Raw genomic sequence first — 14,070 nt, 5'->3', positions numbered from 1 at the left:
TTATGTAACGAGGATCCCGCGTTGCTTTCTCCTTGTTGTCTTTTTACTCACATTCATACTTACACATACTAGGGACAATGTAGACAGGAGCCAATTAATCTACCTGTATATCTATGGAGTGTCTTAGAAAACTGGAGTACCAGGAGAAAACCCATGCATGCATAGGGAGAAGTTCAAACATATGCGTAGGTTTATATTTTGAGTTCAAGCCATGCATATACTCCACATGACCACTGTAGCCAATGTACTAATAGGTTTGTGAACAGGACTGAAAGGCAATCCAAGCAGGGCAACCCACCTTTCAAGTGGTAGTCAAGGAGCACAAGTCCTGGACAAAACAATACAAATGCATACTGTACAATACAGAAAGCAACAGACTAACAGTTGAGCCTGGCTAACTAAAATGGCCTTGCCCAACTATCCTCCAATTTAAATGAGCCACATCCCCAAACAATCAGTTGGGTTGGGGAACTTGTCTCAAGCAAATAGGGTAGTGATAACAATGCATGGTACACTAGGTTACAGGTGTTGGTAACCACAATGTGGTCTGTTCAAATGGGAAGAAGGAGCCTACAGCCACACTGTTTCAAAATGAAGTATTGGGTTCTTTACCAGGAGAAGACCCCATGTGAGGCAGAGTGTGGAGCTCTTCCACAATATTTCCCAGGGCTGTTAAGGAATGCACCGTGCCCTGATATTGAACATGCAGTTTGGTGGGAAAGACCATGTTGTTTTGGAGAGCCATGGATCCTAACTTCTGCTTGATTGCTTGAAAATGGCAACAAATGACATCATGAAACTACATGATCAATGCACATAGTTACATAGCTAGTCTGGCTGAAAAAAGACAAAACGTCCATCCAGTTCAGCCATTAAAAAAAAAAGTTATAATTCTACACCCACAGTTGATCCAGAGGAAGGCAAAAACCCCAGCAAACCATGATCCAATTTGCTCCTGCAAGGGAAAAAAATTCCTTCCTGATCCCCCGAGATGCTAACGGATATTCTTTGGATCAACTTTACCTATAAATGTTACTAACCAGTTATATTCTGTGAATCCAAGAAAGAGCCTTTTTTAAAGCAATCCACTGAGCTGGCCAGAACCAACTCTCGAGGGAGTCTATTCCACATTTTCACAGCTTTTACTGTGAAGAAACCTTTCCGTATTAGGAGATTACACTTCTTTTCCTCCAGGTGTAAAGAGTGTCTCCTTGTCCTCTGTGATGACCTCAGGGTGAATAACTCTACAACGAGTTCACTATATGAACCACGGATGTATTTATACATGTTGATCATATTCCCCTTAATCTCCTCTTCTCAAGAGAGAATAAATTCAGTTCCTCTAATCTTTCCTCATGCCTCGTATCAGTTTGGTTTCCCTTCTCTGTACTTTCTCCAGTTCCCCAATGTTCTTTTTGTGAATTGGTGCCCAAAATTGAACTGCATATTCCAATTGAGATCTTACTAATGATTTGTACAGGGGGTAAAATGATATCTCTCTCTCTGGAGTCTATACCTCTTTTAACCATTTGCTGCCCGCCCTATGGCCGAATGGCGGCCGGCAAATGTCATCAGCGTTCTGGGTGGACGCCATATGACGTCCTCCCGCACATGCGCAGATTGCGCTCCTGCAGAGCCGCGCAGCGGCGCTATCTGCCACCGGCCGTGTACCTCGGACACGGCCGATGACAGATCTGAGTATCGGCCCCCGTTGCCGTTACCATGTGACCTGCTGTGACCAATCACAGCAGGTCACATGACAGTTGTGTACAATGGATGGCGTCATTCATGCCATCCATTGTATACTAGTGTCTAGCTGTGAATGGTCACAGCTAATCACATGCACATGTCATGTGATTAGCTATGGCAAAATCACAGCTAAGCACAAAAAAAACAAAAAAAACCCTGAATGAATCGATGTCATTCAGGTAAATGCTTGCTTATAGCAAAGTAATTCTTTGCTATAAGCAAATTGTGTAAAAAAAAAAAAAGAAAATACTGATCACTTCCCCAAAGTAGTACAATGTTACTATGATACTACATTGTACTACTTTGGTCATAGTGAAAATTTAATTAAAAAAAAAAATATATATATATATATTTTTTTTTTTTCATACTGTCACCAGTCAGTGTCCCTGATCACCGCCATGCCAGTTATATGATGACGCTGTACTGCACTGGTGACAATTTTTTAATTTTCTGAAAAATTATGACAAAAAAATACAACTTCAAAAAACTCGCCATGCCTCTTATGAAGTACGCCGGACTGTCTACTTTGCAAAAAGGGGTCATTTGGGGGATATCTGTACTGTTCTGACATTCTTGGACCTCAAGAAATTAGATTGGCCGTCAGTACTTCACGATTGATTAATATTCAGATCTATACCATAGATTGTGAACTGAATAACTTTCCTACAAACTAAAAAATACATCCTAATTTGGGTTATTTTCACCAAAGACATGTAGCAGAATACATCTTGGCCTAAATTTATGAAGAACAATTATTTATTTGCAAACTTTTATAACAGAAACAAAGAAAAACGTGTGTTTTTTTCCAAATTTGTGGTCTTTTTTTGTTAATTTAGCAAAAAATAAAAACCCCAGCGGTGTTTAAATACCACCAAAAGAAAGCTCTAGTTGTGTGAAGAAAATTATAAAATTTTAGTTTGGGTACAATGTTGTATGACTGCGCAATTGTTATTCAAAGTGTGAGAGCGCTGAAACCTGAAAACTGGCCTGGGCAGGAAGGTGTAAAATTGCCCGATATTGAATTGGTTAATACAAGAGAGGATTTTGCTTGCTTTAGAAATCGCAGCTTGGCATTGCATGCCATTATTAAGCTTATGATCTACCAAAACTCCCAGATCTTTCTCCACCATTGATTCCCCCAGTTGTACTTCCCCTAGTATGTATGATGCATGCATATTTTTAGCCCCCAAGTGCATAACCTTACATTTATCAACATTAAACCTCAGTTACCACATAATTGCCCAATTAAACAGTGCATTGAGGTCGTAAGTTGGAGACATCCTGTAAGGACGTTATTCATGTGCTGTCAGCCCAAATTTATGAACAGAATATATAGAGATAGTAAAACTGGGCAAGTGACAGTTAAACTAAAAACGGTGACCTTGCAAAAGATGTGGTTTAATCTTCAAATCTCGCACAGTAACAAAACAAAAAAATGGTTATCCTGATGGTCATCAACCTAACAGGCAAATTACATTAAAATCAATTTTGAGAAAATTTGGATGTTCACTTGTGGCCCTTTGAAGGGCTGCTAGTGAAGCTCTTGTCACAAAATGAAGTATGAAATACTGCACATGTGAAGTAGTAGCCACAAAATGTTATTTTTTATAATGTCAGAGAAAAAAAAAGACTTTTCTGTCATTTGACCCAAGACAGGTTTGTTTGAAATGAAGGGCTACCAGAATTACATGCAGAGTGGAAAGTTCATAGGAAGGAGTATTCCTAATAAAGAAATCTGAAATTAGCGCTACAGCCCTAAGGTATTTTGATATCAGCACCAAGAAGTCTTAAATACAGAGGTACAGGCAACAGGATGGTGTTATCCCAAACAATTAGAGGTACAGCTGTCAGGTATTTTAATAGGATTTAGATACAGAAGCTTCAGGGAGGTATCTTCCAAAAATATTAGAACAAGGACCCTCAGATAATATACCTGTAGGTTAGACTGTTAAAAAAGTTTTTAGAAATCAACCTTCCTGTAAACTGTCATCAATTTTAGACCTGTTTCCACTGCCTGCAAACTGTGATGTTACCGGTCACTTTTACCTATCTGTAATGCTAATTTTTTTTTAGAAAGGTTGGAATGATGATGATGAGATGCGGGGAGTCTGGGGTGATGGTGTGGGATATTATTGGTGCACACTGTTTTGCCATTTTTTTTTTAATTTACTTTGTAAATGGTGCAGTAGGGTGCAGCTCACAGACTGCCAGCAGCAAGTGACTGTTGTGCTCTAATCACTGTATACCAATAGAAACACCCTCTGGCCAAACACACTCCAAAAAGTACACAATTCATAAACTACTACCACCACCTAAATGAAAAGCCTACTAAGTAAGTGCTGCCCTGAAATGTAGCCTGATCTTAATGCAGATCTTGCACTTCAGGCAAGGTCTGCCTAGACATTGTGGCCTCCCTTTCTGAATTGCTGCTTTAGGCTACATTTGCAAGGGTGACTAGCGCTGGTGCAGCAACAGTGGCAGGAATATGCAGATTCCTGCAGCTATTTCTGCCATCTGTGAGCCAATAGCTGCGACTGCTGAGCCCTGTACACTTCAATGACAGGTTGGCGGCTGCAGCTATCTGTGTCTGTCCACCTAGCCAGCCATTATCTACGGTGATCTCTGCTGGACCCACTTTCTGTGCGTCCAACAGTGAACACTGCAGTTCATCACCGGCTGGCAGACAGCCACAGATAGCTAGCAGCTCACCGCATGTGGCTGAAACAGCTGCAGGGATCAGCAGGTTCCTGCCACTGTCATTTGCACTTGTTTGAGTCACCTGTGCGAATGTAGCCTAAAAAAAATATACTCGCCTTTCCCTGACTTTTTTAATTTTTAAAGGGGGTGGCGCAGGGGCGGACTGACAACTCATGGGGCTCCCGGGAAATAGGGGATCATGGGGCCCGTGTCCTTGCCCAAACTCAAAAAAGCCTATGAAAAGGGTACCAGGGGCATCTCATGGGGCCCCCTACTGACCCCGGGTAGGAGTTTCCAAATGGTCAGTCCGCCCCTGGGGTGGCGTCACCCACCTGCTGACAAGTCCCTGGGAATGTGGAGTAGCCCAGATCTTGCAAGGCGACCCTGCACAGCACAGTATCACCTTCTCACAAGACTTTGGGGTACTCAACATTCTTTGAGAGTTACTTAGGAAGAGGATGACATCACCCTTACTTAGGCTCTGCGGGATGTAGGCAGGGAAAGATAAGTATATTATTTAAACACCCCCCTGGAGAATTTTAACTGCTGTCAGATTTTTTTTCACCATCTGTGTCCTATTGTGGAGATTTCCCTTTACTTCCTGTCCCATAGCCAAACAGGAAGTGAGAGGAAATTCCTGAAAATTAAGGGAATTTCTTGGGGAGCCTAAGGTCACCAGAACTAGTGACCCCATTGGAAAATTTTCACTCTATTACTTTTCTAGGGACAACCTAAAATCTGGAATTTTCTTTTACTTGCACTTTCAATGATAATGGCAAGCAGGACAAATAGAGAGGGGGAATCTCCCTAATGGGGTCACAGAGAGCTATAAAAACTATCAGGTGTTCTAATCCCTCTGCTGTCAAAAAAGGAAAGGAGGAGGGGTTTTCAAGAGATCCTGTGTGAAGATGGGACAAAGTTCCAGAAGGACAACTATCATTGCAGCCCTCTACCAATCTGGGCTTTATGGCAGAGTGGCTAGACGGAAGCCTCTCCTCAGTGCAAAACACATGAAATCATGCAGCCCCAGTCTCGGATGAATTTGTAATAACTTATCAATCAGGCCTTATTTACACAGGGTGTACTACAGCATACACCTGTGCGAGGACTGTGTTTACCCACATGGGGAAGCACAGGTGTTTCGTTCATCCATGTGCAGGCAGTCCCAGCGATGTCAATTGGGACACACGGGGCTACACAGCAACTGCTAACAATTTGACATCCATGTAGGTGCATGTCCCCGAACTTATGCCGTGTGCATCTGGGGCCATGCACCTGCACCATTGTTAAATTGAGAGCAGTAGATGGGTCCATGTAGCAGCTGCGTCAGACGTCAATGGCACTGCCCGCACATCCCCATGCACATAAACTCGGCTGTACACTGTAGTATGGCTTGTATGAATGGAGCCTTGGGTAGGGACATGGTATTTATATGGTACTTTGTTTTTAACAGTTTTTTTTAATATGAATTATTATTATTATTATTATTAATAAAATGCATTTTTTTATTATTTGTCATAATGTGTAGTGGTTAATGGGTCTGCTTTAGTTATAAGCCTTTATATTCGTTTACCAGATGCAGCTACCTGCAGATTATGGGATACACACCATTAGAATGACCAATGGTTTTCCCCACTGGTCACTGCTAGGGCAAGCAAAAAACAATTGGTTTCTATGTGCCATGTTTACACTACAATACAGAATGTCTACATATTTCCACTCTGTGCTGCTGTGCGAGAATATAAATGAAGAGTCACTATGTGATACTTAAAAAAATCTCTCCAAACCCACGTTTTCACTTACGTGAGGGTGTAGTCACGTGGTCATCCAGCGCCAAATCCTTCTTTCTGATATACTTTCTGCCGGGGTACATGATGTGTACAAATCCTCTTAGGATCCACAAGAAAGATGAAGAGGAGTGAAGGGGAATGGACAGCAAGGGTTAACATGCAGCTCTGAAGTGGATGGAGAGACTCAGGTGAATATAACTGACTTCACCACGCAAGGACATCTAAATGCTTGGCAGGATTAGGTAGAGTGAGGGATGATAGGATATTTTACCCAAAATTGAGCTTTAAAACAAAGTAAGCAATGCATTGTGCTGAAATACACCGTTCCCTACTGGAACTCACACTGATAGCTGGCTGCCCCAAGGTGGAACGCTGTGTTTTACCTTACAGGCTATTGTAAACCAAGCATTACCTAATGTGTTTGGCGCTGTATCTAAAAAAAACCTGTAGCTTTAAAGCAGAACTCCAAGAAAATATTGTCTTAATACAAGAGGCATGTGTATTCTGACTTGAATCTTGGTGTGTTTTGTGTATTTCTTTCAGATCTGTGCAGTAATTCAGTATGGAACATTGCCTCTGTGCAGGCAGCTCCTGTTATAAAGCTAGGTACCACCAGTGCAGCTGTGATTTGACCCTATTTTTAGTATGTTTTTGATGTGGATGTGTTTAGAAGGAGACTATACAAAATTCTGGCAAAAACACGTGTCCATGCATTTTTGGTGCGTTTTCTTTGAAGTATATGGGGCACAAAATCACTCTGCTATGCACTAAACTAACACCGGTACCTTCCCCAAAGTTGCATTGCAATTGTGTTGCATTGACATAAATGGGCACAACTGAAATCAATGTGATTGTCATGCAATTTTGTGTTACCCAAGTTGCTTCTGAAATCGCATTAGAGTGAACCAGGCCTAAAGACTGGTCACTGCTTCTCTTTCTTTTTGTGCAGGGTGACTGGTCTGGTCTCCGCCACCTTCCTTCATTTTCTGCAGTGGGTGGAGCTGCTGGGCCCCTCCCACAGATCTGCTGCCTGCACAGGCTATGTACAGCGCAGTGATGAAATCACTGTTACTTTTACAAGACAGTATTTAAGTTTACAAAGACATTTGGTGCACACATAGTAGATTTACATTCACTGGCCACTTTATTAGATACACCTTGTTACCCGGTGTGGTAACAAGGTACCTGGTTCTGCTGCTATAGCTCATCTGCTTCAAGGTTTGATGTGTTGTGTGTTCAGAAATGCTTTTCTGCATACCTTGGTTGCAACGAGCGGTTATTTGAGTTACTGTTACCTTTCTATCATCTTGAACCATTCTCCTCTGACCTCAATAAGGCATTTTTGTCCACACAACTGCCGTTCACTGGATATTTTCTCTTTTTCTGACCATTCTTTGTAAACCCTAGAGATGGTTGTGCGTGAAAATCCCAGTAGATCAGCAGTTTTTGAACTACTCAGACCAGCCCATCTGGCACCAACAACCATGCCACATTTAAAGTCACTTAAATCCCCTTTCTTCCCCATTCCGGTTTAAACTTCAGGAATTCGTGTTCACCACGTCTAGATGCCTAAATGGATTGAGTTGCTGCCATGTGATTGGCTGATTAGCAATTTGTGTTACCAAGCAATTGAACAGGTGTTCCTAATAAAGTATCTGGTGAGTGTATATCCTTTGTATGTACTGAGGAAAATAATTAAAGGTGGTTGTAAAGGCTGTTTTTTTTTAACGCCACACATCCTATACACGAAGGTAAAAAACCATCTGTGCGCTGCTCCTTCCCAGATCCCCCTACTACTTACCTAAGCCTGTTCTTTATTCCAGTGATGTGCACAAGAGCAGGGCCTCTCTCCCTCCTCATTGGCTCAAACACACAACGGGAGCTATTCGCTCCCATTGCTTTCACTCACAGCCAGTGAAGAGGGAGGGAAGCAGGTCTGAGTGACTTATAGTGTGGCAGGCAATCTAGCGCTAACAGATAATGGCTGGGAGGGACACTAACTGACACTGGTGTCACTAGTGACACTAATACAGTTATCAGATATAATACTGTACATTGTACTAATGACACTGTGAACATCAAGGGGCAATGAAGTGTCTAACAAGTGTAATGTGTGTGAAACGGCCAGATCGTCTGTGCTTGTAAACACAGAACTCTGTGCTGTGATTGGCCACAGCTGATCAGCAGGTTTCAGTCAAAATCATTGGCTGAAACCTGCTGAAAAACACAAACTGTGTTCAATCACAGCATGGGTCAGCAGGGGGTGCGATCATGTGTGCCCAAAACCCAGAAGAAAGGTGTACGTATGGGTATGTAGATGTGCTGTGGGCAGGCAACAAGCAGTTAAACATTTGTTCTGTGTCTGGAGGTCAGCTTTAACAAACCAAACACTTCTCCACTAATAGTATGATGTTAAAACCTCCTGGCCCTGTCCTGTGAGAGAAAACATTTTCCTGGCCCCAACATGGCAGCATACATGGCGCCAAGTTTGCTCCAGGATAGTTAAATCACTTTTTTTCCTTTTTAATTTACTGTTTTTTTATTTACCAAGAGGCAACTGTACAGAGGTCTCATAACATATTAATATAAGCAGTTATAACATTGGGTACAACAAGAAGTGCCAGTTACAATGCAAAATCCATGGTAGACACAACAATAGCAAACAAGAAGTCTAGAATTTAGTAATAAGGTCAAGTATAAAAGAATCTGTTAGTAGGATCATAAGTACCCCACACAGCACAGCACTCAGGGGTTTCTACCCTTTTTCAGAACAAATATTAGGGGAAGGGGTGTTGAGTAGGGGTGAAGGAGGGTGAAACCAAGTCTTCCATTTCTTTGACTTTTTTAACCAGATGCTGATCAATGATAATTTTTGTTTTTAGAGAAGCGGGATGTGGCTTCTCGCTGCAGTCACTAATGATGGTAGAATTGATTGGCTGTAGGTCTTTCCTGGGACAGTATGGTGATGCAGTAGAATAAAATGTCAGGTCACGTGGAAGCTCATAATTGATGAATTTCTGAATAATACATCAAACTTCAGTCCAGAAGTCACAGAGTGAGTGGCAGGACCAAAGGACACAGAGTACAGAGCCAACCTCCTCTCTGCATCTCCAAGGGAACATCTTACGGATCTGAAAACTGACAGTATTTGATACAATTTTTTGTTTTCTTAGTGCCTACATGGTGGCATACCCAGGGTTGTCACCTCATCCTTTTAAAACCGAACATTACACAGGTTCTGAGGCTAATTTAATGCAGTTAAAGCACTGAGTTTAATTACCACCTTCATTAGCTCGCAACCTGTGGAATTGATGTGTTTGGGTTTAAAGGGATGAGGTGGCAACTGTAAGCATACAACAGGAATGCACCGGTCCTGTGGGCAGGGTTACTACTACATGTATGTTGCCATGGATTGGTGCCAGGAAAGGAAAATGCCAGTATTTCATACAGGTTTCCACTTTTCAGCTGAACCTCTCAGTATCCCTTTCCCTTACCAATGATAAGAGGAAATTAATGTTAAGAGCTGCAGCCAAAGTATTGGACAGCTTCCATTCCCTGAACTTTCAGCATAGTTTGTAGGCGAACCTGCCACGTCCTCGGGAAATAGAAGGAAGCCATGCTCACGTAGAAATACATTGAGCAGGCTAACTCTCAGCAGGATCCAGCCATTGGTCCTCAGCAGTACATCGCACTGCCCTCCCCCGCTTCCTTTCCCCATACCGGAAGTGAACTCTGGTAATTTCCTGAGCCGGGATCTGAGAACGGCTCGAGTTGTACAAGTTCAGTGAACTTCTGTTATACGGCGGGACACTTGCAGGAATGTCGGTGGCCGGGCTGAAGAAGCAGTTCTACAAAGCTAGCCAGGTCAGTGTGGTGGGGCTGCTTTGAGGTTCGTCTGTGCTGCTGGGCTTGTACCCATCTCTTGTATGTTGAGGGCAGCTGGGTGCAGTGCTCTGTGTTTGGACGGGGGCTTGTCGTTGACAAAGTACTACATGTGCAGTGACAATGGCAGTCATGGGGTTAGATTACTGAATGGGCTAGGATGATACCTACGGAGATACTTGGGCAAAGATAGGCGAGATTGTGTGACAATTCCCAATCTCGCCTATGGGAGGCCTGATGTGCAAGAAGTGTGGAAGGGATACCTAGCAGCTGTCAATCTGTTCCCTTGGAAGGGGTGTTGAATGTTCATACCATGCATGGACGATTTCTAGAGAATATAAAGCATTTTATTTTAAATGAAATATATGTTTGGGTAGAGCGGAGGGTCAATGGGGTCAATTCACTAAGAGTTAACCAGTTGCCCTGCAGAGGATTTACCCCCTTCCTGACCAGACCATTGTTGTGTTACAGTGCTGTGTTTTTTAACTGACAATTGCGCGGTCATGCAATGCTGCACCAAAATGAAATGTCTTTTTTTTCCCCCACAAATGGAGCTTTCTTTTGGTGGTATTTGATCGCCTGTGTGTTTTTATTTTTTGCTCTATAAACAAAAGACTGACAATTTTGAGAAAAAAAAAACAAACAATATTTTTGACTTTTTGCCATTAAACATGTCCAGTAAAAAATAAAACAAAATTCAAATTTCCTCCATAAATTTTGTCCAAAATGTATTCTGCTGCATGTTGTTGCTAAAAAAAAATCCCAATACTTGTTAATGAATTGGTTTACGTGAAAGACATAGCGATTACAAATGGCGGTATATATACTGGGATTTTTTTTTTTACTAGTAATGGCGGCGATTAGCGACTTATAGCGGGACTGCAACGGGCATTCTGACACTGGGGGGGAACTGACTTGGAATCACTGACATCCCCAGTGACACCAGTACAGTGATCAGTGTTAATAAAAAGCACTGACACTACTAATGGCACTGGACAGGAAGGGGTTAACAGCTGGGGCGATCAAAGGGTAAACTGTGTGCTGTGTGTTTTACTGTGTGCTGCGCTTTACTATGGAAGCACACTGCTTTGGCTCTGCTATGCAGAGCCATATAAAGCAGTATGCTGGAGCTGACAGAGGAGAGATCTGTATTGTTTACATACAGACCTCTCCCCCATCAGTGATACTTGCCGATCACTGGGTGCCAGCGTTGAATCGCCGTCCGGGACCCGGTGATCGACAGCTGAAGCTGCCAATGGCGCATGCCCTCTACCCAGAAATACAAAATACTGTGTGTGTATATATATATATATATGTGATTTTGCGCAGCCCTGCCTCCCTGTAGCAGTAGTTCTACTATAGGGTGTTCAGGAAGCGGTTAATTAACTGCTGAAAAAATTCAGTAAAATAACGCAGTAATTTTGTTGCCCTTGGGTCTGGTATGGATTTCAAGGAAAACCCCACAACAAAATAATAATTAAAGAAAAATGGCTTGTGGATCCCCCCACAATCCTAAGGGATCCTAGGGATTGGGGGGGGACCCCCTTGCTGCATCTGAAAAAATACTGCATGTGATACCGCCAGCAAAACCCTGGTGATCAATATTGCATCTTCTTTTTTTATTTTGTTTTTTTTTCTTGTAAATTGGATTTAACAGCTGGTTGACATGCTGGCAGGTTAATTGACTCTTGTCTAAATTGTTCCTAGTATGTATGAATGTAAGTTGGGGACCTTAGATTGTATGCCCCTTGAGGGTTAGGGACTGATGTGAATGTACAATATAAATGTAAAGCACTGCGCAAATTGATGGCGCTATGTAAGTACCTGTAATAAATAAAAAGCAATAAATAAGGGGGAGGGGGGAATGTAAGAATTCTGATGGGGATTTTTTTGACTTTTGAATATTTGTAAAATATTCAATGTGGCCCTCATACTGAAATTTTGAAGAACCTGGGATAGAGCATGGAGGGATAATAATCTTTGCCAGGTTTTTATTACTGTCTGGTTCCTGCTAATAGGATTAGCTCTGTTCATCCTGTTGACCTTTGCCCTGGGACAGAAATATAGGAAATCCAAAGTTTTGCAGTTGTCACTGGAGCCGGAGGTAAGGGGACATCTTCCAATGGCAACACCTGTTCTGAGACTGATTTAAAGTGGATCTATATTTTTTTTTTTTCAAATTTGGATAGAGTATGGGAGGGTTAAAACCACTGCAAAGTGTTTTTTTTGCTGTTTATGTACCATTGGGAACATTTCTCTTCACTCCCTCACCCAGAGACACAACATAAAATTAGAGTAAACCTCTCAGGCTCTGTTTTGTATCCAAACCTTAAAATTTAATAAAATTAAGAAGAAAAAAAAAAGGATCCACCTGGTTTCCCTCTCGCTCATTTTATTAGTCCTTCCAATGTTCTCGCAACAACCTGCAGCAAAATCGCCCTGCTCTTATGAGATGTTATCCACCCCCACACATCTCAACTACAGGAAAATCACTTTTTTTTTGCCCATGTTTTTAAAAAGCTGCATACTTTTTTTGGCGGAAAACATAGGCACAGCAGCCAATTCAAGTGAATGGGCTGGTGTGTCCGGTCAAACACGGTCTGCACAAGTGTGAACCAGGGCTAAATTTTTCTATACCTATAAATTTTGTACCATTTGAATTTTTATTGTAGAAGCTTGCATTGAAAAATTGTGTTCCTTAAAAACTAAGTTTAGTCAAACTTAATCTTTAAGTTAATTTAGAAGAAACTTGATATTAAATCAGTTACAAGGGACAGTATTTACAATCAATGTGGAGTGTCCCTTTTGCTCATGGCTGCTGATTTAGTTAATACGTTATGTCCTCTGATTTCCCCTCTCTCCTGCAGTGCTAACCCTCTGTGGCTGGTGAGGGTTCTTAGAACTAAGGGATCCTTTCCACCTTTCTCCTGTATTCATAGAAACTGTACTATAGCTTCCATGAATGTAAAGCAACGGGAGTACAGGCAGATGAATGAAAGGTCCACTTCCTCCTTTCATAGATAGATTTTAATTCATAGAAGCTGTAGTACACCTTCTATGAATGGAGATGGGGGGTGGGGGCAGAAAGGGAATGCATAGTTGGCACTCCTAATGAGTGTCTGTGAAAGGTCCTCCGGCTCTATAAACCTCTGCAGCAATTGAAGATTACTACTACAGGGGTAGGGGAGTGCAGACTATGGAAGAGTCAAAGCAGCAACCATCAGCACAACAAACACTATGCATTAAAGGATAAGTTCACCTTTTGGTCAAAAATAATAAATGCACATTCTTTTGCAGGTAAAAATATGTGCATTTATTATTTTTGGTTGCAGGAGCCTGTAAAGCACTGCACCAGCGATCAGCAGACCGCTGGTGCTATGCAGGTCTCCTGCAGACCCGTCAGTATATTTGCTTGCCCGTACGGGATGTACGGGCAAGCACATATATTGACAAGAAGATTCAATGCTGTGGAGAGCTGTGGTAGTTCACGGAGAGCTGTGGTAGTTCACTGAGAACTACAGGTCGACAGCTGCTAGGCCTGTCAGGACATGTAGTTCATTCATTCAAAGAACACTGTGAATGAATGATGCAGCCATGTGGACTGAGCCCTGCATGGCCACGTTGTTTCTCAAAAGTGACAGCTATTATGGGGAACTTCTATTGGGGGGCATTGGGCAGTGGCTGTAGCATTGGGAACATGGCCATGACTGTATCTTCTTGCCCCCTTTAAAATGATTGTAAACCTTACTTTCTAAAACAACCCATTCAGTTTAAAATAGAAATGAAAGAGGGGTGTTAGGACAAGTCTGATCATTGGAGGAGAACAGGCTGAGTTCATGGCATAGCTAGAGAACTGACCACGGTGTGTTCTCCTGCTTAGTGTGGTCAGTTTTTCATTGGAAAACAGAAGGGCTGGCAGGAAGACCAGAATTTCTACACAAAGGAAATACAA

General features: G+C 42.2%; 1 protein-coding gene across 2 annotated transcripts in view; it reads left to right on the top strand.

The window, feature by feature from the left end:
* Nucleotides 1–9,943: 9,943 nt before the first annotated feature.
* SH3GL1 (SH3 domain containing GRB2 like 1, endophilin A2) overlaps nt 9,944–14,070 on the top strand; it is a 230,479-nt gene continuing 226,352 nt past the window's right edge. Inside the window, exon 1 of one of the 2 annotated variants that reach the window (XM_089687871.1) lies at nt 9,944–10,100. In XM_089687871.1, the coding sequence (XP_089543997.1) occupies nt 10,056–10,100 (45 nt within the window). In that variant the 5' untranslated portion in view covers nt 9,944–10,055. The remainder of the gene's footprint in view (nt 10,101–14,070) is intronic. The other variant, XM_089687872.1, reaches the window with a different exon arrangement.

Source organism: Staurois parvus, unplaced genomic scaffold (genome assembly GCF_062004578.1).
Source record: "Staurois parvus isolate SC_StPar_1 unplaced genomic scaffold, SC_StPar_1.0 ptg000439l, whole genome shotgun sequence".
Lineage (NCBI taxonomy): Eukaryota > Metazoa > Chordata > Amphibia > Anura > Ranidae > Staurois > Staurois parvus.
The sequence above is the reverse complement of the archived record's forward strand: the minus strand, read 5'-3'. Positions and strand labels throughout refer to the sequence as shown.